The sequence below is a fragment of the Urocitellus parryii genome, chromosome 3 (assembly GCF_045843805.1).
Source record: "Urocitellus parryii isolate mUroPar1 chromosome 3, mUroPar1.hap1, whole genome shotgun sequence".
Lineage (NCBI taxonomy): Eukaryota > Metazoa > Chordata > Mammalia > Rodentia > Sciuridae > Urocitellus > Urocitellus parryii.
In genome coordinates this window covers 209,036,819-209,064,650 of record NC_135533.1, presented here as the reverse complement: position 1 = coordinate 209,064,650, position 27,832 = coordinate 209,036,819, and the positions used below count along the sequence as shown (strand labels likewise).

The 27,832-nt window shown below is 54.0% G+C and overlaps 1 protein-coding gene and 1 non-coding gene across 4 annotated transcripts; both read left to right on the top strand.

The window, feature by feature from the left end:
- Window positions 1-496: 496 nt before the first annotated feature.
- On the top strand, window positions 497-27,778 carry Tecr (trans-2,3-enoyl-CoA reductase). 3 transcript variants are annotated; one of them, XM_026399612.2, is made up of 13 exons: window positions 497-635; window positions 24,872-24,922; window positions 25,453-25,504; window positions 25,882-25,926; window positions 26,022-26,125; window positions 26,203-26,318; window positions 26,398-26,503; window positions 26,614-26,686; window positions 26,786-26,829; window positions 26,903-26,960; window positions 27,039-27,127; window positions 27,414-27,459; window positions 27,543-27,778. In XM_026399612.2, exons 1-13 carry the CDS (start codon window positions 621-623, stop codon window positions 27,668-27,670), a joined length of 927 nt encoding a protein of 308 aa, XP_026255397.1. In that variant the 5' UTR covers window positions 497-620; the 3' UTR covers window positions 27,671-27,778. The 3 variants fall into 3 exon arrangements, with proteins under 3 accessions (XP_026255397.1, XP_026255396.1, XP_026255395.1); XM_026399611.2 differs by lacking the exon at window positions 497-635 and adding an exon at window positions 23,357-23,527; XM_026399610.2 differs by lacking the exon at window positions 497-635 and having other exon boundaries at window positions 24,667-24,922.
- On the top strand, window positions 1,622-1,694 carry Trnav-cac (transfer RNA valine (anticodon CAC)). The gene has a single exon. It is a non-coding gene; the product is annotated as a tRNA-Val (tRNA).
- Window positions 27,779-27,832: the final 54 nt, after the last annotated feature.

Genomic DNA, 27,832 nt, shown 5'->3' with positions numbered 1-27,832 from the left:
CTTTCCTTCCCTCCCACTCAGGACAGATGGAATCCCCTCACCACGGCGGCCGTGCCACCCCGGCTCTCCTGCCCGCGCCCTCACTCCCCCAGGCCTCTCCGGAAGCTCCCCAGTACCCCAGGGCCGCCCACCTTGGAATTCACCTAGCTGCGCCGTCCGCCATGTGGACGCTGCCCTCCCTGTCACTCAACTTCTCCCGCCCCCAGCCTCGCCGTAACCGTCGCTTCGCTCGGTTTCCACAGCTACGCCACTAAGGGGCGGGTCAAGGGCGCGCGCGGCGCCGTCACTCTCTTTTGATTGGTGGGTGGCCGAGCCCCTTCTTTTAGCCACTCCTGCCCTTGCTCCGCCCCGCCTCAGTGGGTCCCGCCAGCTGATTGGCCAGGCCTGTGGTACGAGTGTCTGGTTTTCGCTAGGATTGTGGCTGAGAGGCGGGGGCAACGGTGGGCTCCCTTCTCACTGATTGGTGGACAGGGCGCGCGCGGCAGGGAAGGGCGGGGCGGCTGAGGAGCCGCAGTCTCGCGCCGCGGTCGCGAGCGTGTGAGGGGCTGTGCTCTGTGTTTCGCGGAGATAGAAAGCCGTATCCGCAGTAGTAGAAGCAGGAGCCACACTGTGGGGGAACCATGAAGCATTATGAGGTAAGAAACGAGGAAACGTACCGAACTGCCCCGTAGACCTATCCTTTTTTCTACTTTGCGGGACCACGGTATCCCCGCTTTCTCGTCTGCTGCCTCGGAGAGAGCCGGACGGACGCGCAGGCGCAGTGGGCGAGCGCTGCGACCGCGGCTGCTCGTAAAACCCAGAGCGCATGTGCGGGCATGGTATTTATAAATCTGCAACCCAGGCTGTTTTGGGGGTGCCTTCTCTTGGGGTCTCTATAGGGCGTGGGAAAAGCTTCCTTGAAGCTTCGCCAGCGGGCCGAGTTCTAGAGTTTGTCCAGGGAAGAGCGAAGGTGTCGAACCCTCACTTTCAATCCCGGAGTCTCGCCCAAATCTTGCACCGTGCTACCGCCTGGGATTCAGGAAGGGGCTCTGCAATCAGTCCTCTCCTGTATGACCTTGGACCCCATCCTTCACTCGGCAAGTTCCCTGAGAGCCTAGGCAGTGAGGGAGATGCAACTCCACGGCCCGTTCCTGCCGAGCAGCAAAGCAGATAGGACTTTCTGGTGACCTAAGAGATAATTTCTGACAATCCCTGCTTGTCACCAAGGAGAAATCTTATGCCCGAAGCCGCTCTTGAAGCCCAAGTCATCTGACTCTTAATTTTAGGTTTCTTTTTCTCTTAAAACGAATCGTCTGATGTGTTTATCGATCTAGCTGATAATATATTAATAATTTATTGCTGACTTAAGTAATTATCATAAATAATAAACTACTGTATTATGCATCATAGGAAGAATAATTTTGCAAGTGCTTACTCTTGTGCTAGTGAGATTCTGTTACACTGTTCTCATCCTCACAGACCTATGAGGTAGAAGATTATTTTCCCCACTTATGTAGAAGAAGAAAGTCTCAGAAGTGACTTGTCCAAAGATCTCCAGCTAGTAAATGCCAACAGAAGAAATCAGGAGTTCAGGGTCATAATTCCTTGCTACAAATTGCCATACGAATTGTTAAATGAAGCTGGGGATATAGCTCAGTTAGTAGAGTGCTTGCCTCACATGCACAAGGCCCTGGGTTCAATCCCCAGTACCACCAAAACAAAGGAAAAAAAGATGTTCAGTTACAAATTGTTAAATGAAAAGTATCAAATTGAGAGATTTCTTGTTCTCCCTCCTCCTCAAATGTTAAAATTGTGATAAAATTTACCCTCAACCTTTTTAAGTATACAGTTCAGTGGTATCAAGTACATTCACATTATTGTGCAGCTGCCCCTATGAGCTATCTCCCAAACTCTTTTTATTTTCAAGATTGAAACTCTGTACCCATTAACAATAAGTCCCTATTCCCTGCTCCCCCAGCCTCTGGCACCCACTATTCTTGTCTCTAATGAACCTGGAATAAGAAGAAGAGATCTTTTTTTTATTGTTGTTTTCTTTTTGCTACCAGGAATTGAACCACTTGACCACTGAGCCACATCCACAGCCTTCTTTGTTTTTGATTTTGAGACAGGGTCTTGCTGGGTTTCTGAGGCTGACTTTGAACTTTTGATCCCCCTACCTCAGCCTCCTGAGTCTCTGGGATTATAGGCATGCTCTATTACATCTGGCCTTTTTGTTTTTTATACAAATTGGATATCACTACCTCTACCTATTCCCTTTATTATTATTTTTGGTAATTTGCCCAGTATCCTTTGGAACCTTTGATTGAAATCCTCATTTTTGACATGATGTCAAGAACAAAGAGGTAGGAGTGGATAATCTCTTATGCCCTATTCATCTTTAGGATTCCAGAATAAAGTTCTTCTCATGTGGGTTCCCCTCTCAAACCCTCTGTCTAACCCAGGAGAAAAAGCCATGTTCAGTAGGAAAAACGCAGATGGGAATCTGCTAAAGCAGGCCTGTCAGGATGCTTGGGCACTTTTTTTCCAGGAAGCTGGGTGCAGCTTGAGCACATAGATTGAACTTGAAAACATGTTAGACTCTACTTAAATTTTTCTCTGCCAGGAGGACCCTTGTTTTCATTCCCCAGCAAAACAAAAATCAGTGACCTGGTGAGGGGCAGTTGTTCTTGTTATCATTCTCTGTTAACATTGCCCAGTACCTACTGAGGTGATAGCTAAACAGGTTTCTGAGGGGTTGTTGTCTTGCAGCCCAGTTCTCTGGGCAGGCAGATTAGTTTTACTCCCAAGTGTTTCTTCACAGCAATGAAAATAGAGGAGAGGCTTTCACTCATACTTAACAGTTTGAGAAGAGGTTTCAGTTTTCCACGTGAAAGAATATATTTCTGCTTGGGACTAAGTCTGTCCTTCATCCTCCAGTCCACTGACAGGTTGGCCCCTGGAGAGAACTTGGAGAATATGAAGTGTAATTTATTTTTTACTGTTTGTGGTACTGGGGATGGAACCCCTCGCCTCATGTGTGCTGGGCAAGCACTCTACCATTAAGCTACACCTCCGAAGTGCTGTGTACATGTGATAGAAGTGATGCTCAGCAGAGTGCAGAACTCCTTCACTGTCATATAGCTAGTCTGTGTCAGGTCAGGATTTGATGCATGGCAGTTAGTGTCTCAACTGGAGGAGAGATTGGTAGCTGGTTTGCTAAATTTCTTCTTTCTTAACTACTCAGCCACATCCCCAGCCTGTTTTTATTTTGAGACAGGGTCTTGCTAAGTTTCTTAAGGCCTCACTAAGTTGCTGAGGCTTGCTTGGGACTTTCGATCCTCCTGCCTCAGCTTCCTGAGTTGCTGGCATTACAGGTGTGCTCACCATACCTGGCTGTTTTGCTAAATTTCATATCACTTGCCAATCTCATCTAGGAGGAAAAAAAATGTTCCTTGTGTGGCCTAGTTGAGATGAAGCTTGTAGCTGCAGCCAGCTCCTTGGAAAGGCAGAGCCGACCTTGGGATTATTTGGGGTCAGAGCATGGGTGAGAACTGCTTATCCTAGGCTATGGGAGTTTTTTTTTTTTTTTTTAATTGCTGTTTTTCACCACTACAGGCAAAGATGATCCCAGTAGCAGCTAGAAAAACAGATGTTGCATCTGACAAATGAGCCTATAAATTCCTGGGAAAATCAATCCATCTTTAGCCTGTGGGAGCTCAGGTCACCATCCATTTCCTGCAGCCCAGGACCTGGAGGCTAGGAAGCCCTTATTTAGAATCTTCCATCTCCCGACAAGGGTAGTGCTTTTGGTACCCATCTTGCAAGTCATCCTAGACCAGTTTAATATCTTACCTCAGGCAAGTTCTTGCTTTAATTTTCTCCATGAGAATAAGTATGAAAGTTCTAGAAGCAGAGTTCTGGTCAAGGGGCAATTGTTTGGAGTCAGAAAATTGAGTAGGAAGGTGACAGTTAAGGAGAAAGTAGACAACTTGTACATAATGGTCTCATAGGTGTGTGCACTTTGGACAGGCCTGGGGCTGAATCCTGGCATTGTGTTAATTAAATAGTTATTTGACTCAGATTAATTAACCTCTCTATGCCTTTCTGTGGTTGAAACTCACTTGATTGTGAAAGCAGCAGCAGAACATTATGAAATGGCTAGACATACGTAATATGTCTCTGTGTAAAGGTTATGTGTAAAGGAAGAGGTTCATCCATTTCAACTGCTGTGCACATCCACTCTAAGAAGAAAATCCTGAAAGTACACAATCCTTTAATAAATCCCCAAACATCATGTTTTCATGTTGAATGGGAAAAAAGCAAGTCTCAAAAGATCCTATAAATATAAATGTGTGTGTGTGTGTATTTTTTTTTTTTTTTTTTTTGCTCGGGGTTGAATCTACGACCTCACACGTGCTAGGCAAGTACTCTACCACTGAGATACACACTCAGCCCAAGATCCTGTAAACTTAAAAATTTAAAATCCCTCGGGGCATGGTGTGCCTGCCTGTAATTCCAGTGGCTCAGGAGGCTGAGGCAGGAGGATCTCCAGTTCACAAGTCCTGGAGTCCTGGAGGTGAGAGCAGCATTGGGCCTGGAGAGCTGTGATGTGGTGAGCTTTGAACCCCCCTCCGATGCTAGCATGCCTCCTACCAGGATCACAGTTTGTTGGAGGGGGGTCTCAGGCTTTTTAGCTTCTTGTACTGAGCAGATGGTAACTCAGTTGGCAGATTCTCCTGGTTGAGACCTTTCTCTTATTTTTTATTTTTTTGTGGGGAAAAAAAAAAGCGAAGGGCTAAGCAACTCAGTGAGACCCTGTCTCTAAATACAAAATAGGACAGGGGATGTGGCTCAGTGGCCAGGTGCCCGCCCTTGAGTTCATCCATACCCTCCCCCCAAAATTAAAATCCTACCAAATGAGATTTCTATTCTTTATGGTCATATATAAAAAAAGCATAAATTGTAATAATTTATAAATTTATGGTCATAGCATAGTAGTTAGAGGGGCTGTTGCTTATTTGGGCAGGAAGTAGTGGGGGAGCTTTAACTCATTTTTTTTTTTTTTTTTTTTAAGGAATCTGAAGTAAATCTGAAGGAAAATGTAAATTCTGTTAAACCTGGGAGTTGGAATTGCTTGTTTTTTTTTTTTTCCCAAACTGGTGGTGAGCGCATGAGGAAGTATTCTACCACTGAGCCCCCCCCCACCCAGGACTGTCCTTTTGTTTTGTTGTTGGCAAATAATATCAAGGACAGATCCCATTTATTGTGTCTTCCTAGGACCCTGAGATTTAAGTACGCTTTGTTCATAAAGAACCTGAGGCCCAGAAAGGTGAGGAACTTCCCCGAGGTCTCCTCGTGGGATCCGACCAGGTCTCTGTGCCCGGTGGGTAGAAGAGCCTGGGCCACAGAGGGGGAAGAGGTTGCTGCTGGTGGCAGCTGGCCGTCCATGAGCCCTGTGAGCACCCGATGAGGTGGAAACCTGGGCTGCTTCTGCTCTACAGATGGGCAGACGTGGCCCAGAGAGTTAGGTTCAGTTGCTCCAGGTCATAGTGTCAGGAAGCCGTGGAGCTGAGCCTGCTCTTTGGCTTATCTGGCTCCAGTTTTGTCCCTGTCACTGTCTTCTCTGTGGAGGTTGCACTGAGGTGGCTGGCGGCTGTGCTGCTCCCAAGCTCAGAGCTTCTCTTTTCAGAGGGTGGGGAGTTGTGGGTTGTGGTGGCCTCAATTGGAAGAACTGCCCCTGAGTCCTGGAGGTGAGAGCTGTGATCTGGTGAGCTTGAATCCCGGCCCATGCCAGCATGCCTTAGGCCAGGGCCATGTTTGTGGGGAGCGGGTGTCAGGCTTTTCAGCTTCTTGTACTGAGCAGATTGTAACAGTTGGCAGATTCTTTTGGTTAAGACCCTTCTCTTATTTTTTATTTTTATTTTTTGCAGCACTAGGGACTGAACTCAGGGCCTCACACATAGTAGGCCTCACCTCCAGCCGTTTGTATTTTTTATTTTGAGACAGGGTCTCCCTAAGTTCTCAGCTTGGGCTGGAACTTGGCGAGCCTCTTCCATGTGTGGCTGTGCCAGGTGCACGAGCAGGTCCTTTAACCTCTGGAGCCAGTTTCCTCCTCCCTAAGATGACACACAGGTGTGAGCTGGAGCTGGTGGCTAGCATCAGCACCATGCCAGGCACCACAGAGCAGACCTTTAATGAATACTGCAGACCTGTTCGCTGGCGGGAGGCAGCCAGGCCTCTGGAGGAGGCAGGGCCGAGGTGGAGAAGGAGGGCAGGAGGGGCTGTAGTGGTGTTTTATTTACTTTTCTCCAGTAGGATTGAGTTCAGGGGCACTCTGCCACTGAGCAGCTCTTCAGCCCTTTTTTATTTTGAGACAGGGTGTCACTAAGTTGCTGAGGCTGGCCTCAAACTTGTGATCCTCTTAGGAGTTGCTGGGATTACAGGCATGTGCCACCAAGCTTGGCTGAGAGGTAGGTTCTGGGCATCAGTTGGGCATCATTTCAGCCTAACGATGAGGAATAGAGGCCCTCTGAGCCCAGCAGAGCCTCTTGACTCACTGGCTCCTGAGGAGAAAGAAAGGAAGCTCTGAGTGGGAGCCTGCTTGGAAGGATCTTGGCTCTGATAAAGTTGTTGGGTTTCACCAGCAGGCTTGGCTGGGTGAGAAAGGCCAGAGACCTTGGGCTTGATCAAGGTCAGGCTGGTTCTTTTCTTTTTTTTTTTGGTACTAGCAATTGAACCCAGGGCCACCTAACCACTGAGCCACATCCCCAGTCCTTTTTTTTTTTTACATTTTATTTAGAGACAGGATCTTGCTAAGTTGCTTAAGGCCTTGCTAAGTTGCTGAGGCTGGCTTTGAACTTGCGGTCCTCCTGCCTCAGCCTCCTGAGCTGCTGGGATGACAGGTATATACCTCATACCCCACCAGACTGGTTTTTTTTTTTTTTTGGGGGGTGCTGGGGATTGAACCCAGGCCTTGTGCATGTGAAGCAAGCACTCTACCAACTGAGCTATGTTCCCTTTCCCAGGCTGTTTCTTAATGCCCTCTTGCTGACATTGACAGTGACAGCTGAGAATGCTTTAACATTTGGGGACATTTTCCCCTACAGTCAGAGCACAGTAGTAATCATAGTAAAGCTACTGCTAATATAATACTTAATGCTTATCCTAACTGCGTGTGTGTGTGTGTGTGTGTGTGTGTGTGTGTGTGTGTCTGGCTGTGGGTGGAACCCAGGACTTCATACATGCTAGGCAAGTCCTCTACCACTGAGATACCCCCCTCCTCTTTAAGTGCTTTAATCTTTGTAATAAACATATGAAGTAGGTACTGTTCTTATTCCTACTTGACAGGTGGGGAAACTGAGGCAAAGGAAAGTGAAACAACCTGCCCACAGCTAGTAAGTGACAGAGCTGGGATTCTCTCAGCTGCATAGTGGGTTCCCTGTGGGTGGGTCCAGGGGGTCACGCACCAAGAAGGAATCAAGGACGGTGGTGAGGGACTTGGCCTTTGGAAGCCATGTGGCCCATCCTTGGGACAGTTACTAACTTGCTAGAATTTTATCACTTGTGAAACCAGGATAAAGACACCTGTCTCCGTGGGCCACAAGGTAGTATAAGGTACCCAGCTTGCTTCCTGGAACCCAGTGAAGGTCAAAGTCATTAGGCAGATAAGGACAGATTGTTCTGTGGGTAAGAACAGATTCGCATTCCAGGACACCTGGAATGCTTCGGGAGGACACTCAGCCCCTCTTGAAGGCCTCAAAACTTGTTAGTCCCCAGGGCTCCTTAGCTTCCAAGAGATGGACTCATGCTAGCCAATTAGCCCAGGAGATGGAGGGAGAAGTCCAGATGCCATTTTAACGGTTTTGACATACTGTCATTCACCAGGAAGTCACATTTTGGGACGGTCAGCTCTGCTTCCCCATTGGTAGACCCTTGGCAAAGTTGAACCTCACGCGGTGCTGGGGAGGTGGCTCAGTGGCAGAGTTGTGCTTAGCATGCCTGAGGCTCTGGGGTTCATCCCTAGAACTGAAAAAGGGGAAAACAAGCACCCACAATTCACTCAGCTCACTTTTAACTTCTTGTAACAAAGAACCCCCCAGGAAGCAGATCCTCGGATTCAGCCTGGACCTCGGATTCAGCCTGGACCTCGGTGCCCGGTGCAGCCACTTCAGCACTGTCCTTGCCCCCTCCAGGCTGCAGCCTAAGGGCCTTTCCCACCGAGTGGGAGGATCTCCGCACTCCCCCACTCAAACCCTCCCTCAGAGGCGTCCTCATCTGTCCCTTGCTGTTCCACAGCACACTGCCATTGTTCAGACACCACAGCGAGGCTCCTGCCCTGGGCCTGGATGCTCCGCCCTCAGTTTTCACAGGCTGCTCAGCTCATGTCACCCAGAGGCCTTCCTGACCCTCTGCCTGCAGCATGGCCCGCCCTGTCCCAGCAGCTCCCAGTCGTGCCCTCCCTGGCCCGCCGTTTGGGTACCTAGTCAGACTGAGCCCGTGAGCACAGGGATTAGGCCTTGTTCTGTGGCTCCCCGTGTTGGCCTGGGACAAGAGCCAGTGCGTTTCCTCCCTGTGTCAGGCTCCCTGGAGCTGCAGGGCCAGTGGGGGCCGCTCTAGGGACTGGGTGAGCCCTGTGCCTTGCACCTTGGGCTGTGGCTGCCTGGGGCCAGTCCTTAGCGGTCTTGACAGGGAGGCTGGCTGCTTGTGGCCCCTGTGGGCCCACCTTGTCCTTGGCTGTGTTGCTCCCTGCTCCTTCCTCTGTGGCCTGCTGACACGGGACTGCTGTCACAGATCTAGGCCACCCCTCGCCACACAGGTTTTGCTGGCCAGGGTTCTTATCACAGAGCTCTGCCTGTTTGCTAGTCCAGCCCATCAGTTACCCATTCCTGGATTCGTGCCACACACTTTTTTTTTCTCTACACCAATCATGCAAGGGTTACCAGGACGAGGAACCAGGCCTCTGCCCTCCAGGCTGTTTCATCTAAGCTGAAGGAGGAGGTACTTGGGGAAGGGGAGGGGAACAGTCTTCTAGGCAGAGGGAACCATGTGGTGTGCACAGAGGTCTGAGAGCCAGGCTTTGTGGGTGTCCCATGTCAAGAGATGAAGCTAGGGTTGGGGCTGTGGCTCAGCGTGTGTCTAGCACGTGCGGGGCCCTGGGTTCCATCCTCAGCACCACATAAAAATAAATAAATAAATAAATAAAGAAAGAAAGAAAGGAAGGAAGCTATTGTGTCCAACTATAGCTGAAAAATAATTAAAAAAAAAGATGGGGCTGTGGCTGGGGCTCAGTGGTAGAGCGCTTGCCTAGCATGTGTGAGGCACTGGGTTTGATTCTCAGCACCACATAAAAATAAATAAAGTCCATTGACAACTAAAAAAAAAAAAAATGAAGCTGGCTGGCAGGGCTTTGTAGCTACCCAGAGGACCTAGGTGGGGGGGGGAAATAAAATCCCTTTGACCTAAAAGTTTAACTATCAGAGGGGGTTGTATTTTTAAATCTGAGAGGAAGGGTACTCGCCTTATAAATTAGTAATAGAAATATAGAGGGCAGTTGTTCCTGTTCTGAGAGGGGCTCTAGATGGTGAGGGGCTCTGTGGGGGGATTGGGACTCCCCTGTCCACAGCCATGTGGTTAGTTGGAGATGGCCCTGAGCATTTCCTAGTCCCACTGGGGTCAAAACCCTCTTAGGAGCTGTGCCAGGCTGCCATACTCCTGTCCCTCCCTGTCTCTGCTCCAACCAGGCCCTTATGTAAGCACAACCCACTGCCATTCAAGACAGCCCTCGAGCCTTCAGGGCTTTGTGCTGGCTCCTGGGGCAGCCTTTCGGGGGGTGCATGGGAATGCTGCCTGTCCCCAGGGTGGGCCTGCCAAGTCGAGGGAGGAGGGTGACACAGGCGTTGGGCTTTTGAACACCAGGGGACAGGCTGCAGCTTGGGGGCTCACAGGGCTGGAGCCCCCAGGGCCAGGGGGAGGAGAAACTACTCACAGGAGGGAGGAGGAGGTGGGCTGGGAGGGCAGAGCTGCCACATTGGTGCTTCTCGGGAGGAGGGCTGCGGGAACGTGGCCGCTTTTGGGGGCATAAATGTAGTCTAAAAGAGAACTGTTGTCCCTTGGTGTCACAGGGGATTGGCTCTAGAACAAGGACACCAAAATCCCTGGCTGCTCAAGGTCTCCCTTCTATAGAGAGATAGCTGTGGTTACAGAGGATCGACATAGTCCTCCCCTAGACTTAGGTCCTCGAGGGCACCGTGCAGATGGATGTTACAGTGTACTGCTGAGGGATCAGTGAAGAGACTGGATGGGTTCAGTACAGATGGTTTTGTTTTTGTTTTTTTGGTACTGGGGATTGAACTCAAGAGCACTCGGCCACTGAGCCACCTCCCCAGCCCTATTTTGTATTTTATTTAGAGACAGGGTCTCACTGAGTTGCTTAGCGCCTTACCATTGCTGAGGCTGGCTTTGAGCTTGCCATCCTCCTGCCTCAGCCTCCTGAGCCACTCGGATTACAGGTGTGCACCACCACACCTGGCCAGATGTGTGTGTGTGTTTTAAATATTTTTATTAGTTATTGATGGATCTTTATTTATTTATTTGCTTATATAGGGTGTTGAAAATTGAACCCAGTGCCTCACACATGCAAGGCAAGTGCTTTGCCACTGAGCTACAGCCCCAGCTCCAGATGTGTGTGTGTGGTTTTTTGTTTAATTTTTAAAGTTTTCTTTTTAGTTGTAGTTGGACACAATACCTTTATTTCATTTATTTTTATGTGGTGCTGAGGATTGAACACAGTGCCTTGCGTGTGGTAGGTGAGTGCTCTACCGCTGAGCCACAACCCCAGCCTCCTAGATGTGGTTTTCAAAAAGTTTTTTGATCCGTGGTTGGTCAACTCTGCAGATGTGGAACCACAGATACAGAGGGCTGCTGTATGTGGTTTGAATACTACTTGTTGCAGAGAATGGAGTTTAACCTGGGTGCCCAGCTGGCAATGGGCCTGGGTGGGGAGTCCCTGTGCACGGACACTCTACTGGTGATCTACATCTCCAGACTTTATTTCTTATTTAGAGACAGCAGTTCTCCACATTGCCCAGGCTGGCCTGAGCAGTGGTCCTCTGCCTCAGCCTCCCGAGCTGCTGGAATTACCGGTGTGCGCCACCTCACCCTGATTATCTGGTAATTCTGCCATTAAGTCTCAGCTAGATCTTCATCTTTTCAAAAGCTCCCCCTAACCCACGTAACTTCTTTTGTTTACTTTTCTGTGTAACACTCTGCACCCTCTGATGGAGCACTGCAGCCAGGTCCCTGGTCAGTCTCAGTGGGTGTTTGTGGAACTGGTGATCGTGTGTCAGCTACAGACCCCTGACTACAGATGAGAACCTGCCAAGCACCGAATGTTCAGGACCTTTGCATATCCCTAAGGAGTCTTGTGCTGGCCCTCATGCCTCAGACATCATTTCCCTTGCAGTGCCTTTCCTGACCACCCGCTCTGGGCCATCTACACTCTTTTTTATGTCTTTTGGAATTTTATTATTTTTTATTATTATTATTATTATTATTATTATTATTATTATTTGTACTGGGCATTGAACCCAGGGGGCATTTAATCACTGAGCCACATCCCCAATCCTTTCTTATATTTTATTTAGAGACAGGGTCTCACTGAGTTGCTTAGGGCCTCACTAATTTGCTGAGGCTGGCTTTGACTTCGTGATCCTCCTGCCTTAGTCTCCCAAGCTGCTGGGATTATAGGTGTGCACCACCATGCCCAGCTACCTTGCTTTTCTTCATGGCACTGGGTGCATCCTAGTGGTATGTAATTGGTGCTTTGCCCTTGAGTGTGAGCAAGTTCAGGAGGCTGGGCATGTTGTACTCCCTGTTGTATCCCAGCACCTCAAACACTGCCTGTCATCTTGGAGTCACTCACAGACTTTTTCTGACTGGGGACCAAGTCCTAATTATCCCTGAGCCCAGCACCTAGGACAGATCCAGCACACTGAGGAGCCCAGTGAGTGTTTGCTGAGCACATGAAGAATGAGAACTGCCTAGTTGGTAGAAGAGGCTTTGGCGGAGTGCAGGCACCCTGCACACTGCTGAGTGCTGCGTGGTCTCTGCTGCAGGTGCAGTGCATCTGGGCTCTGTGGAGGAAGCGAGTGGCTTCCTGGGCCCTGAGGGTTTTCCAGCCTTAACCTGCCATCCCCAAGGAGAATTGGAAACTGGGTCATGTCTGGCTGAGCCGCGCAGTGTTGAATACAGTTTGATGGACTTGGTTGGAGCTCCTCTGGGCTACACAGAACCCTGGGGAGGTGATCAGGAGTTGGGACCCAGAAGGGCCACCCTGGCTGCGTAATGCCCACTGTGCTATTTGGCTCTTGGGGACCAGCTAGTGGGTGGTGAGGAAGTGAGCATCCTTTTGCACCTCAGGTGGTGACAAGTCTTAGCTTTCAGAAGAATAGTGGGGGCTGGGGATGTGGCTCAAGCGGTAGCGCGCTCGCCTGGCATGCGTGCGGCCCGGGTTCGATCCTCAGCACCACATACCAACAAAGATGTTGTGTCTGCCAATAACTAAAAAATAAATATTAAAAAAATTCTCTCTCTCTCTCTCTCTTAAAAAAAAAAAAAGAAGAATAGTGGGGGCTGGGGGCTCATGACCTAGTCAGCTGGAAGATCGGTACAAGCAGAGGAGGTTTGTAGCATTGGATGGTTTTTGCTCTAACAAAACTCAACCTATTTTCCATCTGCTTTTTTATGTGAACACCACTTCTTAGTGTTTATATTAAAAAAGAGAATAACAGAGGCTAGGCTGGAGCGGAAGGGAGTGTGCTTACTTCCCATGCGTGGCACCCCGGGGTTGGATCCCAGCACCGCCCGGAGAAACAAGCAAATAAATAAAAAATGGAATAAAAAAGAAATGGCAGAATAAAAGTGATGCTGAACCCTGTCCCATTCTAGCAATAAGAAATCTTCGTCTCAGGGCTGGGGCTGTAGCTCAGTGGTGGAGTGCCTGCCTTGCACGTGTGAGGAACTGGGTTCTATCCTCAAGTAAATAAATTAAGATACTGTGTCCATCTATAACTAAAAAAAATAAAAAAAAGAAATATTCATTTTAGGGATATTAACTAATTGGGAAAGAAAGGTCCCATTGGAAGAGGTGGTGACTGTAACCTTCTGTTTATGGTTTGATACTCATTAATGTTTGTTATAGATTTATGCTGTTGATTTATGATCTATGCTGATACTGTAGCAATAACTTAAAGGATTTTTCTTTGTACATATAGAGCCTTAGGGCCCTGAAATGTGTTTTAAAAATCAAACTTCAGGGCTGAGGTAGAGCACTTGCCTAACATGCAGGAGGCCCTGCGTTCCACCCCCAGCTCCCAAAAAAAAAAAAAAAAAGTCAATTTGATCAATATGGTAGGAAGACTAGTAACAACTACCTAAGCATGTATTAGGGTTAGATGCTGTGCGGAGGCGGGCAGAATTCAACTTCCAGCAAAAAAGGAGCCAGTGTTAGAGTTTGTTCCATGCTCTCCCTCCCTCTCCCCCTCTCTCCCCACCCCTTCTCAGCAGAGTTCCTCTGTTGCCCCTGGCCTTGAACTCCTGGGCTCTAGTGATGCCCCTGCACAATCTCCTGAGTAGGTGGGACTGGAGACTGTGCCACTGCCTCCAACTGTAGACAGTAGGTCATGCACTTACTGAAGTATTTAGACTGTAAATAGAGCCCCATAACCTTGATATAAAAGTTTCAGTAATCTACAATAGGTCAGAAATTGCATCATTTAAAACTAACTCTTCATGGGCTGGGGACATGGGCACATAGCTCATTTGGTAGAGTGCTTGCCTCACATGCACAAGGCTTTGGGTTCAATCCCCAGCAGCACCACACACACACAAAAAAAAGCTAACTATTCAAGCTTAGGTAAAAAATATTAGACGCCAGCTTGAAAATGTTGGGGGTCTGGGCTGGGGCAGGGGCTCAGTGGCAGAGCGCTTGCCTTGCACATGTGAGGCACTGGGTTTGATCCTCAGCATCGCATACAAATAAATAAACAAAATAACAAATAAAATAAAGATATTGCAACTAAAAAATTAAAAAAGAAGTTGAGGGTCTGCTGTGTTTGGTGGTGAGCTCCTGCAGTCTTGTCTACATGGGAGGTTAAGGCAGGAGGATCCCTTGAGCCGGGAGTATGGAGCTAGCCTGGGCAATAAAGAGACTCTTCGAAAGCCAAAAATAAACAGAACAAGAAATGCTGGGGGAGCTGGGTGAGGGGGCCCATGCTTGTAGCCCTGGCTACTCAGGAGGCTGAAGCAGGAGGATCGCTTGAGCCCAGGGGTCCAACGCCACCACCACCAAAACCTGCATAACATTTGTGAAATGACAAAGTATGATGCAGAGAATAAGTTGGTCACTTACAGATGTTTCCATGTGATTCAGATGGAGGGTGGGCCAGGGCCTGACCACTGCGCCTCCTCCCCAGTCTCCCAGATAGCTGGATGGTTAGTGGGCATTTCAGATTTAATGTGTCCCAAACTTGGCTCCAGACACCCACCTGCATCCAGACAGCCATCCTGCCCGCTTAACGGCAGTTCCAGCCCCACTGTCACCCGTGCCCTAAGTTGTTTAATTGTTTTTTTCTCTTATGTCCCAAAGTCAGCAAATCCCTGGGCTTAGCCTTGAGAACACTTGGAATTGAACCCCTGCTCATCAGTCTCACCCCATCACCAGGCCTAAGCCGGGAAAGGGCCTCCGGTAAATCTCCAGGCTTTGCAGGTTTTGTGGGCCTGGGACCCGGCAGCTCCTCCTCCACTCTGCCATTGTGGCACAAGACCACCCACGCGCCACCAGGAGTATAGCCACTTGCAATAAGGCTTTGCTTAAGGACACTGGCGTTAGCATTTCATATCCTTTTCAGGAGTCATGAAATGGGATTCCTTGATTTCTTTCCCCACAACCATTTTAACATAGAAAAGCCATGCTTGGGCTGTATGAAGATAGGAGGTGGACGGAGATGGCCTGAGGCTGGAAGGCGCCGACCCCTGTGTCAAAGACCCCTTTGTCAAAGATGTCCTTCTCTTTTTGTGCTGGGAGGTCTCTACCACTGAGCTCCACCCCCCAGCCCAGGAGCAGTTTTAAGAACATACACATGTATTTGTAGGACTTTAATTGAGATCTAGTCTAAAAATCTTTGTGGGTTTTTTGTTTTTTGAGATGGGGTTGGGGGAGGTCTTGCTGCATTTGCCCAGGCTGCCCTTGAACTTGCAGTCCTCCTGACTCAGCCTCCCAAGTCATGTGTGCCACCATGCCTGCCTCCGTGGTGGATATTTGTGGAGACACACACACACAAAACCAAAACCAAAACCAAACTTAGTACTAGTGCTTCACAACAAAGACAGAATGCCAGCCTTCCAAAGGGACAAAGGCACCGGGAAAGCCATGGCCACTCTGGGGCTGTTTCCTCAACTTCCAGTTGGGCCCGTTTCCACCCTTATTTCTTTTAGTCCAAGGGAAACCTTTGGGGACTCAAGTCAGGGTGGGAGTGGTGGTGCACACCTGGGATCCTAGGGACTCGCAGGCGCAGGAAGGGGAATCCCAAGTTTGAGGCCATTTGGGCAACTTAATAAGACCCTGTCTCAAAAAAGAAAAAGGTAGGGGGCTGGGGATGTGCCTCAGTGGTAAAGCACCCTGGGTTTAATCCCCAGTCCTGCCAAAAAAAGAAAAAAAAAGAGAAAAAGTCGTCAGGCCACATCCTGCGCTGCCCACAGTCTTTCCTGGCTTCCCACCTCACTCAGTGGAAGCTGAAGTCCTCCTCACCTCCCTGCTGGCATCTCCTCCTACCTCCCATTGTGCACTCCCTCCTGCCACATAGGCTGCAGCACACTGACCATGCTATACCTCAGGGCCTTTGCACAGGTTGTTCTCCCTGAGATGCTCCTAGACAACTGACAGGTCTTTCCTTTATTCCTTCAGGCCTTGGCTTCAAGGCCCCTGGGAAGATCTTTCTTGATTAATTCGTATACAACTGCACCTGTTCCGTGCACCAGCCACTCCCCATCCCCTTTTGTTTTTTTCCCTGTCACATGTCACCTTCTAATATATTGTGTAAAAATACTAATTTCATTGTCTAGTCAAATGGCAGCCCCACATATGCAAGAATACGTATATATTTTGAAGTGGTGCTGGGGCCTGGCACATGCTAGGCGAGTGCTCTGCTGCTGAGCCACACACCCAGCCCCTGGCAAGGACTTTTGTCTCTCCTTCCACAGCCGAGTCCTCAGAGCCCTTAACAGTGCCTGGGTGTTCTTCATCTACACGAGGCATCAGCAGGACAGGAGTCAGTGTTAAGGACGGGCCCGGTGGGAGGATAAAGCCCGCTGTGGGGATCCCAGCTGGGGCTAGTGGCACACTGAGCTCGGGGGTGGACTCACCTGCCTGCTGCCCTTGGGCCAGGAGCAGTGGGCACGGCGGGCGGTCAGCTGGATGAAGAGCTCCTCCGGTCAGTGTGTCTGCAGAGCTCAGGGTCTCTGGCCCTCTGCCAGCTTCCTGGCTTAACTGCACCTTCCTGCCCAGAGATGGAGAGAGAACCATGTGTGGTCACCATTGCAACAGGGCAGCAGGGGGGGGGGGTGCAGCTCTGGGCTGCCCCCAGGGGCCCGGGGCATGGAAGGAGAGTGACAGGCAGAACTCCGAGGAAGAAGGGGCTGTGCAGACTGTAGCTCCCAGGGTGAGTGCTGGCCTGTGCGGCCCTGAGCATTCTGTCCTAAGGAATAAAAGCAGATGGGTTCTGTCCTCTGGAACTTGTAGCCTGTGTGTCCTCGGGCGGGTGACTTGTGTTCCCTGAGCCTTGGACTCTTACCCTTAAAGTGGGTTAACAGTGCCAGTCTAATGAGCCTGGGTGCCAGTGAGCTGGGTGTCTCACTGGGTGAGAGTGGGCGGAAGGACAGGGAACAAGGATGGCCTGGGGTCGACTGAGGCCTGACAGGAGAGACAAGGGCTTTCCCTTCGTCCAAAGACAGGGACCTCCATCTGTCCCTGGAAACTTTTATTTATTTATTTATTGGTGCTGGGCTTGGACCCGAGTCCTCAGGCTCACAAACACCCTCTACCCCTGGGCCACACCCCCCTCCTGGGAGCTCTGACGCCGCGCCTCCCACGCCTGCTCTGGGTGTTTGATCTGGGCTCTAGGTCAGGACTCTGGGTGAGCCTGACAGGCGGCTTAGAGCCATTGACTGGCCTCAGCGGTTGTCTCTAATTCCCAAGCATCCCTGAGAGGTAGGAACCCTGGGGACATTCCCGTTTACCCCAGGGAGGAGCAGAGGCTGGGGCAGGACCTTGACACTGCCCCCTGCAGCACTGCCTTAGCTGCCTTGTCTGTGACAGGGAAGCCTGCAGGAAGCATTGTCCCACCCTACCCAGGTCCCTCTGGATGGTGTCAGGAGGTGACAGACCTTCTGCTCTGGGTATGGCCTGATTGTGCCAGGCTGGGTGGGCAGAGGCCGAGGCATGGCGGTTCCTGGTGCCAAGAAGAGAGGCTTAGCCCTCGGGGTCCCCAGCAGTGTCCTGGAATATGTGCAGGTGGTGAGCTGGGGTTGGTGTGTGAGTGGGGTGGGGTTCCTCTGAACACATCCAGGGTTTTATTTTGTGTGTGTGGTGCTGGGGGTGGACCCCGCGTGTGGTGTGTGCGAGGCAAGCACTCCACCACGGAGAGACACCGGCCCCTTTTAGATGGGGTCTTCCTGTGATGACCTTGAACCCCTGGGCTCAAGGGATCCTCCTGCCCCAGGCTCCCGAATAGCAGGGTCTGAGGCTGTGCCAGTGAGCCGGCTTCTGGTTGTCTGGGGATTGTCCTTCCCGTGCTCTGCTGGCATTCGACCCTCTCATCAGGGGAGAGGCAGTGGGCAGCCGGGGGCTGCAGGGGCTGTGGGCCTGTGGGGTGGGCTCAGCGCTGGCACTGCTCGCTCCTGGCCTTGGGTTAAGTTGACCTTATTTTCAAGCCCCAGTTTTCTGAGCTGCCCAGCGGGTCCCAGTCCTTGACACCAGAGCCGGGGGAGGCGGGGCCAGCCCCACAGGCGCAGCCTCTGCACAGTGTAGGGGCGAAGGTACTGCCTGGGGGAGTGAGTCTACACCGCCGTGCGCCTGGATGAAGCAGCCTGGGCAGAGCTGCCCTGGGTAGGCCAGCGCCTCCTGCACCTGGGAATGCCCAGGGGGCTTGTTGCCCAGGGGCCCCCAATTCCCTGCCACGGCTGTCCAGTGTCTCCCTCCTCTAACATCTCAGTGGTTGCGTCAACCAGCTCAGGAGCTTGTGAGCACTCGGCTGAGCTCTTCTGAGGCAGGTGCTGCCGGCTTGCCAGGGCCTCTGCCCTGGCCTCTGCCAGGTTGGGACAGCAACCCAGTTTCTTCTGGCCCTGGGCCTACTCTGCCTCTGCACCTGGCCCTGGCCCCAGATCTGAGAGCCGCATGGACATGGTCTTTTGGACCCTGGCTCCTCATCTTGCTAGCAGAGGGCAGATGGGAGTGGCTTGGTCAAGGACCTTTCCCACCCTGGTGATGTTCTGTTCTGTTCCCACATGGCCCCTGGGGGAGGCTGGCACAACCCACTCCCCCACTCCTGCACCATGGAGAAAGGAGGTCACAGCTGAGGCCACTAGGGAAGGAAGTATTTCTGTCCCAGCAGGTGCGGCCTGTTGGCTTCCTGGCCGCTGGGCCCCGGGTCTTTTCAGCCATCCTGGCATCAGGGTTGTGACTTGATATTTCTGGAAAGTAAAAGGGAAGGGAGCCGAAAATGCTGACTGCATCAGGTGACACCCTCCTCTTTGCCTTGGTGATGGGGTGTGTCTGTCTGTGCTGCTCAGGCCAGGCCTCCACCCTGGGGCTGGGCAGTGTCCCCAAGGAGTTCAAGCTGTGGGTGCACCAGCCCTTGTGTCCCATGTGAGGACCTGTTTCCCGGGCTGGTAGGTGGAAGGACCTTTTGGGCTGTCTGTATACTTGCCTGGGCCCTGGTTGCTCGGAGAGGCTGGCATGGAGCAGGGAGCACGCCATCTCGGTCCAGGCAGGTGCTGGCCAGGCTGTCAAGGCCGGAGAGCCTGCTGGAGCTGCCTGTCTGAAGGCTGTGTGTGCTGGGTACTGACCAGTGTCATGTGGGGCCTCCAGAGGGAGGCCTGGGGTGTGAGGGCCTTGCGGCACCCGGTATCACTCACTCGGCTCTTCAGCCTGGGCCTGGCAGGGCCTGTGCTCCCTGCTGGTGTTGAGTCAGAAACCTCACTCTTTGCACCTCTGTCGCCCTGTCCAGGTGGTCGCTGCCCGCGGTCCTGTGACCCCGCCCTGGCCTCCCAGTGTCTGTCCCACTGCTCCCATTTACTCCCCTGGCAGCAGCCAGCTGTTGACACAAGTGTCAAGCCACCTCTCCTGCTTGAGAACCCTGCCCAGCGCCCCCCCTACCCCCACGAAGCCAAGGCCCCCTCAAAGCCCATGGCCCTTCTCAGTCTGTTCCCGTCACCTGTCACCTCCCTCCCCTTGTGCGCTCTGCTCTGGCTGCTGGCTTCCTTTCACTCTTGACAGGCCCCGAAGAGCCCGGCCCTGCAGCCTCTGCACTGCTGCTCCCCCCGCCTGGACACCCCGGCCCCGGCTGCATGAGGCGGTTTCCTCCCTTCCCACCAGCCTTTGCTCCGACACCCTTTCCCAGGGAGGCCTTCCCTGACCACTGTTTAAAATGCCCATCCCCTCGCTCTTGGCCACTCTCTCAGCCTGTTATTCTCCACTATTCTTGGTGACAAAACAAGTCAAGCCACTGTTGTCTGCCTCTGCCCACCTCCCTAACTGGAGTGCAAGCCCCATGAAGGTAGGGAGGGGCTTGGCTTTGTGCACTGCTGTGTCCTAGGACCGAGAGCTGTGCCTGAGATATTGGGGACGGAGGGAGGAGCAAATGAATGAGTGCAGGGGGGGGGTGTGTGTGGCTTCCCAAGGTCTCTAGCTGGTCAGTTGCAGAGTCAGGGTTAGAATTCACTCTGTGACATTTTACACTCCAGCCACCTCCTTGATGGCTTTGGGCTGGCTGCAGTGGGTACCTTTCCAGTCATGCCACAAGGGGGCAGTGAAGAGTGCCTCAGCCTCTGCAGGCGGCCACCGCCTAGTCTCTCCCACCCACAGGTGTCCTGCTGTTGCTAGGGTTTAGACTGGAGGCCACTAGGTGGGTGGGGCATCATGGTGTAAGCTCTCTGACCTTGGGCCCCCTCACAGCCATGGTCAGGATTTCTGGAGAAAGGGCCTGAGTGCTCAGCCAGGGCCTTGGCTGTTTTCTGCAACTGCCACAATTGTTTTGCTAGAACTCATTTATCCATTTATTGTGGACCTGGGAGTGCTCTACCACCACCCGCTCCCTCAGACTTTTTCATTTTGAGACAGGGTCTTGCTAAGTGGCTGACGCTGGCCTGGAACTTATGATCCTCCTGCCTCAGCCTCCCGAGTGGCTGGGAGTACAAGCATGTACTACTGCACCTGACCAATAATATTTATTCTTAATAAGACTTATTCTAGATTGGAAATGTTAACGTAGTTTTTTGGATACTGTTTTCTCTGTAATTTTTAAAATACCCCTATGAGATGACATGTAGGGGCAGCTAACTTTGCAGATGAAGGAGGGCCCGGTAGCCAGAGTGCTGGGTCCCACAGGATTGCGGAGCTCAGAAGCCGTGGAGTGTGGCCTCCTGCAGGCAGCTCCTGTGCCCTGGGGCAGGGTGCCGGGCAGTGCCTCTGCAGCATGGGGAAGGAGGAACTGAGGAAGAGCCTGGGCTTGGTGGGCTGAGGGTGGGGTGCAGAGGGGGCAGTTCCACACACTTCAGTGGAGACGTTTAGGAAATGTCTGGGGTCAGTCCTGTAAATAGATGGCCAGGCCCAGAGGCTCTCTGAGGGCCTGTGGAGGTGGAGCCTGGGGTCTGGTTCAGAGCTAAGGCAGAAGGGGCGGCCAGTGCAAAGACCCTGCACCTCCCGTGATCTCACTGCTGTGCTTTTCTGCCACTCTGGTTTCCTCATGTGCCAGATGGGGACAGTCCTGCAGCTCTGCTTCTTTGGTGGCTCTAGGCACCGGTGCTAGCTCATAACAAGCGTGTGGAAGATGGGAGCCTCTCTTTACTGCTCCTACCTCACCACACAGCTGCAGGGTGGGCTTCAGCCCCCCCCCCCACCCCAGCCAGCCCTTGGCCGTGCCCTGACCTTGTGGGAGCACGGGATGCTGTTGGCTGGCTCCTGGAATCTGGGGCCTCTGGGTGAGAATGCCTCCCAGGCTAGTGGAATTGTCATCACAGAGCCACACTCCTGCATCCCATGCCAGGGCTCTTGCCCTCGTCCTTGTCCTCTGCCTGTCTATTGTGCCTGCCACACAGGGCCACACCCCCTGCCTGCCACCAGAGTGGGGATCTTGTCAGTGATCCTCCTCGCAGCCTCCCTGTGTCCCTGTCTATCCGTGGAATGTCTCCCTCCCCTCCCTGCTGCCCCCCAGGGCTGGGTCTGAGCCTGGAGCCTCTGTGCTCAGGATCCTCTGCCTGGGGCCCTGCTCAGCAGACACCTGTGCCCTGTGCCCCTTAGGTAACCACCAGCCCAGGGTGGCCTCAGGCCTGGGCAGGCCTTGTGAGTGGGGTGGGGTGCAGTGGGGTGGGGGATGGGAAGAGTGAAGGTGAGCTCCCATATTAGGCCTCAGTTTCAGGGTAGAGGGTGGGGGCTTCTCATTTTGATGGGTAGGTGTGACCAGTTTGTTACCCTCTGTGGAAAAAATAAATGTTGCAGCTGCCTACGGGTCAGTCAGGTGGAGCTGCTGAGCCTGGCTTCCAGTCTCAGCAACAAAAAAAGTTCTTTGTTGAAGTGAAATTCACATAAAATAAAATGAACCATTTACAAGCGTAGGATCCAAGCTGGGTGCAGTGGGGCGCCTGCCTGTAGTCCCAGCCCTTGGGAGGCTGAGGTGGGACTTTCTCCTGAGTTTGGGGCCAACCTGGACAACAGTGAGACCCAGTCTCAAGAAAAAATGCAGAGTCCAGTGGCATTCAGTGCGTGCTCAGTGCCGTGCAGCCACCACCACTGCCTGGTTCCTCGACCTTTTCATCACCCCAGGAGGGGACCAGATATCCCTGGGCAGTCATGCCCACCTACCCTAGCCCCCAGCCCCGGCCACCCCAGTCTGCTGTCTACCCTGAGCATTTCATATGCATATGGAACTTGGTGTCCGGCTGCTTTTACCGACCCGACCCCCCTTGTGTAACAGAACACATTTTACTTTCTGTCTGGTAAATACGAGTGTAGTGGCGGTTGTCCCCCCCCCACCCGTACACCCACCAGAGCCTCCCCGTTCTCTTTCTGGGAGAAGATGGCTGCTGGGCGTGGGCGTGCGGGCAGGACATGCAAAGCCACAGCCATCCCTTGAGGACGGATCATGCCATGGTGGCTCTGAACTGGGGCAGCTCCCACCCTGGCCAGCACTGGGTGCTGCCCTGTGGCTCTGGCTTACCTCTCTGTGTAGTGTGGCAGCTCCTCTGGGTGCCGAGCACCGGCTTGGGCGCTGCTGCTGTGGCTGCGGTGACTGTGGCCCCTCTCCCAGCTGCCCCCTCCTGCCACCTGGCTTCCTTTCCCAGCAGCCAGCTGGGGTCCCAACAGCCTGGCTGGTGCCCCCCCTCCGAGGCTGTGGTCTGGTGCTGGGGGTGGGGGTGGGGGGGAGAGGTAGGGTTTCAGCCCTCCCCCGGCAGCTGGCCGGCAGGGAGAGGGGCTGGTTGTATTTTAAGCTGTTGAGTGGTTCAGCAGGAACTCGGAGACCTCCTGTCCTGGTGGACACTGCTGCTCTCCTGTGGGCCACACCGGCTTGAAGGCATGTGGGCACTACCCGCCAGGGGCCCAGGAACTATTAATATACCTGCAGCCACGGGGCCGGCGCTGTGCCTGCCTGCGCCCTGCCATTCCAGCCCTTGCCAGTGCCGTCCTCTCCTCGTGTCTCTGGTGGGCCCCGAGGAGTATGACCAGCTCCCTTTTTTAGTCCTCTCCATATGCCAGCTGCTCTCTGGCCATTTTTGTCCCTGTGGGGGTTCAGTAACCTGCCCCCCAAGGCCACAGGACTAAGCAGTGCCCAGAGATGATAGCAGGTGATGTCTCTGATGCGGTTCAACTAGGCAGCACTGGCCAGGACTTCCTGGGCTCTGTCCCCTTCTCCCCTCAGGTCCAGGCGGTGGGGTAGGCATGTCGGGGACGGGCAGGCTGGCCCATGTGCTGCTTGGACCTGCTGGTCAGCCGGAAGCCAGGATATGAACGCAGGCTGCTGCCCTTTGCCACCATGCTGCCTTTCTGGGCAGGGCTGCCTCCTGGGGGACCTCTCATTCCCGTCCCCAGGACCCATTGTCATGGCTGCCTCCCGTCTGTCAGACATGCTGGTGCTTCCTGTGCCCTGGCCCAGGAGACCCTGCCTGCCCCTGAGCTGAGGCACAGGGATGTGCCATGCCCAGGGCACTTGGGCTGCAGGGCAGGGCTGGGTACAGCTCACAGTGTGCCCTGTCCCTGCCACTGTGGTCAGGAGTGTGTGAGGTGAGCCCCTTCCTCAGGTGGGCTCTGGGTGGGTGGACGCCCCCTCAGCGGCCCTGATGGGCCTGCTCTGGGCCTCAGGTCCTGCAGCAGTGTGTCTAGTCCCTTTTTCTCAGGCAGCAAGTAACTGGGGGCCTTGGAGCTCTGAGTGGGGAGGGTCCACAGCAGGGGCCGGCAGGGGCCAGCTCGGGGTGACCTCCAGCTCTGCTCACCATGACTTTACAGTGGGACCTGCGCCCACCCCCTGGGGCATTCAGGTCTTTCCTGACCAGTCTGGGCACTGCCCACCCCCACTCCAGCAGCCTTCTCTGACCTGCTGGTCCCTGGTGCTCCCTCCTGCCCAGGGCAGCCCCTCTGCACCAGGCTGTGTGTGAGCTTCCGGCCTGGATGAGGGTGTGCTGGCTGAACCATGGGAAGACTACCCACTGGTGGCCTTGAGCAAGGCTTGGGGGGAACTGGTGAGCAATGGGTGGAGAGGGAGGCTCAGGAGGCAGGGGGTCGGGACCTTGTAACTTGCCTGCAACTTCCTGTTCCGGGTCGTTTCCACTTAGAGAGAGGCTTTCTGCACCAATAACTGTGGAATCTGTCACCTTCCTGGGAACACAAATGCACAAGGAAAATAATCCGAGTGTCTTTTACAGCTCAGAAGGGGAAATGGATGATCTATCTCACGGATTCTCAAAATAGCTGGGGTTTCTCCAAGCGCAATGAACTGCTTATGCCTGAGTTGGGTGCTGGGGCCTGGGCGGGCTTCTCACCCTCTTCTGGCCACTGGCCGAAGGCCCCTACTCTGCTCAGGTCAGGGAGGGGCTGACGGGCGTCTGCCTCTAGGGATTGCCTTGGCTGCCCTGGTGCTGTTGGGGGACTGTGTCCACTCCAAAGCCTCCTTCAGGACAACCTGGTTCCTAGGGGCTGCCCTCAGGACCCCCTTGCCCCCGCTGCAGGGGACTGTGGCATGACTCCTTGGTGGGCTCAGTCTGGGACAGTTTTATATTTAGCTGTGCTGTGGCTCTGGTGCCACTCGGGTTACATCTGGCACACAAGCCGGCAGAGCCAGGGCAGGCGCGGGATCTCTTCCAGCATCGCGGCAGAATTTGATCGCGCCAGCCCGGCCCGGAGCTGCTCCTCGTGGGGAGGTCCGCGGTGGGGGCTGACGGCCGGCAGCTGGGGTGGCAGCCTGGGTGGCAGAGCAGAGCAGCCGGGCTGGTGGCGGGCAGTATGGATATCAGCTTGAGCCTGGTGGCCCGGGAGGCCAGCCAGGGGCTGAGCCCTGGCCTCAACGGCTTCCCCCGGCCTGCACCTCCCAAGACAACCAAGAAACCTAAAAAGGCTGTTCTCTTTTTTGAGGTGGAGATTCTAGATGCAAAGACGAGGGAGAAGCTGTGTTTCCTGGACAAGGTAGGACCGCAGTGCCGAGACACGGCCACAGGCCCCAGCTCCTTCCAGCCCTTTCCTCCACCCCTTCCCTTCAGAGGGCACAGGAGGAATGCTGTGATGTGTGGGACAGAGTGGGCCGTCGTGGCCCCTGGGTGTGCCTGGGAGCTGGTCTCCTGGCTAGGGGAGGAAGCAAGGCAACCTCAGTGGAGCCCATGGTCTGCACTGAGACCTGTTCCCCTGAGGCCAGTCCCTGGGCAGGGGTTTGGACCCCACCATTCCTGGGCAGAGAGGGGCAGCAGGGGAGCAGGCCCCACTTGCCTTGTTGGCCTCGCTGGGCTGGGGGCCATCCTGGCTTCCTGGTGGCACTGGAGACCCCTGCTGAGTCCACACTGGCAGAGCCTTTGCTGCACCTGCCTTGACCAGTAGGTGGGGGCCTGGACCCCATTCCTCTCCTGTGCCCGTAGCCGCGGCCCAGTCCTTTCTCCTGACCCCTCTCCATCCTGGGTCTGGGCTTCCCCGGGGCTGATGCCTCCTTGCTGGTCTTTCCCCAGGTGGAGCCCCAGGCCACCATTGCAGAGATTAAGAACCTCTTCACCAAGACTCGTGAGTCCAAGGAGTGCCACAACGAGCATGGCCACTCCTTTGGGCAGGGTCCTCTGGGTGGGACCAGGTCCTGTGTGTTTCTCCCTCAAGGACCTGTAGAAATGCCTCCGTGTGGCCCAGGCCTCTCTGGGCCTGACTGCAGCAGCGCCCCCGCGTGGCCATAAGGAGGAGTGCCCTTGTTGGCTTTCGGAAGGACAAAATCCTGCTCTGGCAGTGCTATCCTGGCCTGTGTCCTGGAACAACACAGGCTCAGAGGCCTTGCCTGGGAGTTGGGGGGTCCTTGAGCCTCGGCAACACTGAGAAGCTGGCACAGTAGGTGGGAAGCTTGCAGGCTAGGTCCTGCCAGGCTGAGGGTTGTGACACTATTCTCCCCACAGATCCACAGTGGTACCCTGCCCGCCAGTCCCTCCGCCTGGACCCCAGTGAGTACAGCTGTCCGCAGGGCTCACCCCGTGGCTTCCGGGTGGCAGTGGGAAAAGCTGGGGCAGCCCCTGAGTCCTGGCCCACCTCTCTGCAGAGGGCAAGTCCCTGAAGGACGAGGATGTGCTGCAGAAGTTGCCTGTGGGTACCACAGCCACGCTCTACTTCCGGGACCTAGGGGCCCAGATCAGCTGGGTGACGGTGAGTCCTGACCCCTCCACCAGCCGCCTTTGCCACCAGCCACATCGGGAGACTCACTTTGCTCCTTGGGCCCTCAGGTCTTCCTGACCGAGTATGCTGGGCCCCTTTTCATCTACCTGCTCTTCTACTTCCGGGTGCCCTTCATCTATGGCCACAAATACGACTTCACGTCCAGTCGGCACACAGTGGTGCAGTGAGTGGGGTCAGGTGGGTGGGAGGGGGGAGGACAAAGGACAGGAGGCCTGTTGGACCAGCCCCTGCTTCCCCACCAGCCTCGCCTGCACCTGCCACTCTCTGCACTATGTCAAGCGCCTGCTGGAGACGCTGTTCGTGCACCGCTTCTCCCACGGCACCATGCCCCTGCGCAACATCTTCAAGGTGGGCGTCCGCCACTCACCCTCTTGGCCCTGAGTCCGCCCGGGAAACCCGTCTGGCCCTGCGTCCCCGGTTACTCACCCCTCGGCCCATCCCTGCCTGCTTCCTTTCAGAACTGCACCTACTACTGGGGCTTCGCAGCGTGGATGGCCTATTACATCAACCACCCTCTCTACACGCCCCCCAGTAAGTGGCTTCAGCCTGACCCCCACCCTCGAGCGAGCCCTTGGGGCACTGGCCCTAGTGTCCTCCCCTCACAGCCTCCCCTCCCTGCTTCTTCCTCAGCCTATGGAGCTCAGCAGGTTAAACTGGCGCTGGCCATCTTTGTGGTAAGGAGTCTGGACAGTGCTGGGGGGTAGGGGGCCTGGGGGCTCTGGGCTGACCGTGCTCCTCCTTGGACAGATCTGCCAGCTTGGTAACTTCTCCATCCACATGGCTCTGCGGGACCTGCGGCCAGCTGGTGAGTGGTCTACTGGGGTTTGGGAGTAGTTGGGTCAGGTGGGAGAATCTCACCTGCTCCTCCTGTCCTGTCCCCCAGGGTCCAAGACCAGGAAGATCCCGTACCCTACCAAGAACCCCTTCACGTGGCTCTTCCTGCTGGTGTCCTGTCCCAACTATACCTACGAGGTGAGGGCCGACCTTTTCTCCCCACTCCTTCCTGGGTTTAGGGTCCCTTGTGGAGGGGCAGCCTGGTGGGGAAGGTGCTTTCAAGCTTGAGGTCTGGAGATGGAGACTGCTGTTCCTGTTCTGGGGCTGGGAGGCGTGTGGCCTGGCCTGTTGTACAGCACTTCCTTTACCTGGGGTCCCTCCACATTGGAGCTTGGTCACTGTCTCTGAAGAGGGTTGAGGGGAGGTGGCAGAACAGCCTGTGTGGCCCGCCTGCTTGCCCTCACCTCCACTGTGCTGCCCACAGGTGGGGTCCTGGATTGGCTTTGCCATCATGACACAGTGTCTCCCAGGTGAGCCCGTCACCCCTCCCTTGGTGGTGTCCTGCCATCCTGCTGAGCAGCCCCATCTTGACACCCCCTGCTCTGTCCCACAGTGGCCCTCTTTTCCTTGGTGGGCTTCACTCAGATGACCATCTGGGCCAAGGGCAAGCACCGCAGCTACCTAAAGGAGTTCCGCGACTACCCACCCCTGCGCATGCCCATCATCCCCTTCTTGCTCTGAGCCACTTCCGCTCCACCCGGGCTCAGTCAGGCCTGGCTCTCATCCCCACCCCAGTATCATTCTGGGGTGGCTGCAGCTCTGCATCTGGAATAAAACCTGTCTGCCCCAGCTGGACTCGGACTGTTCCTTTATGGGGCTTGGGGACACCAGACACACTGTGAG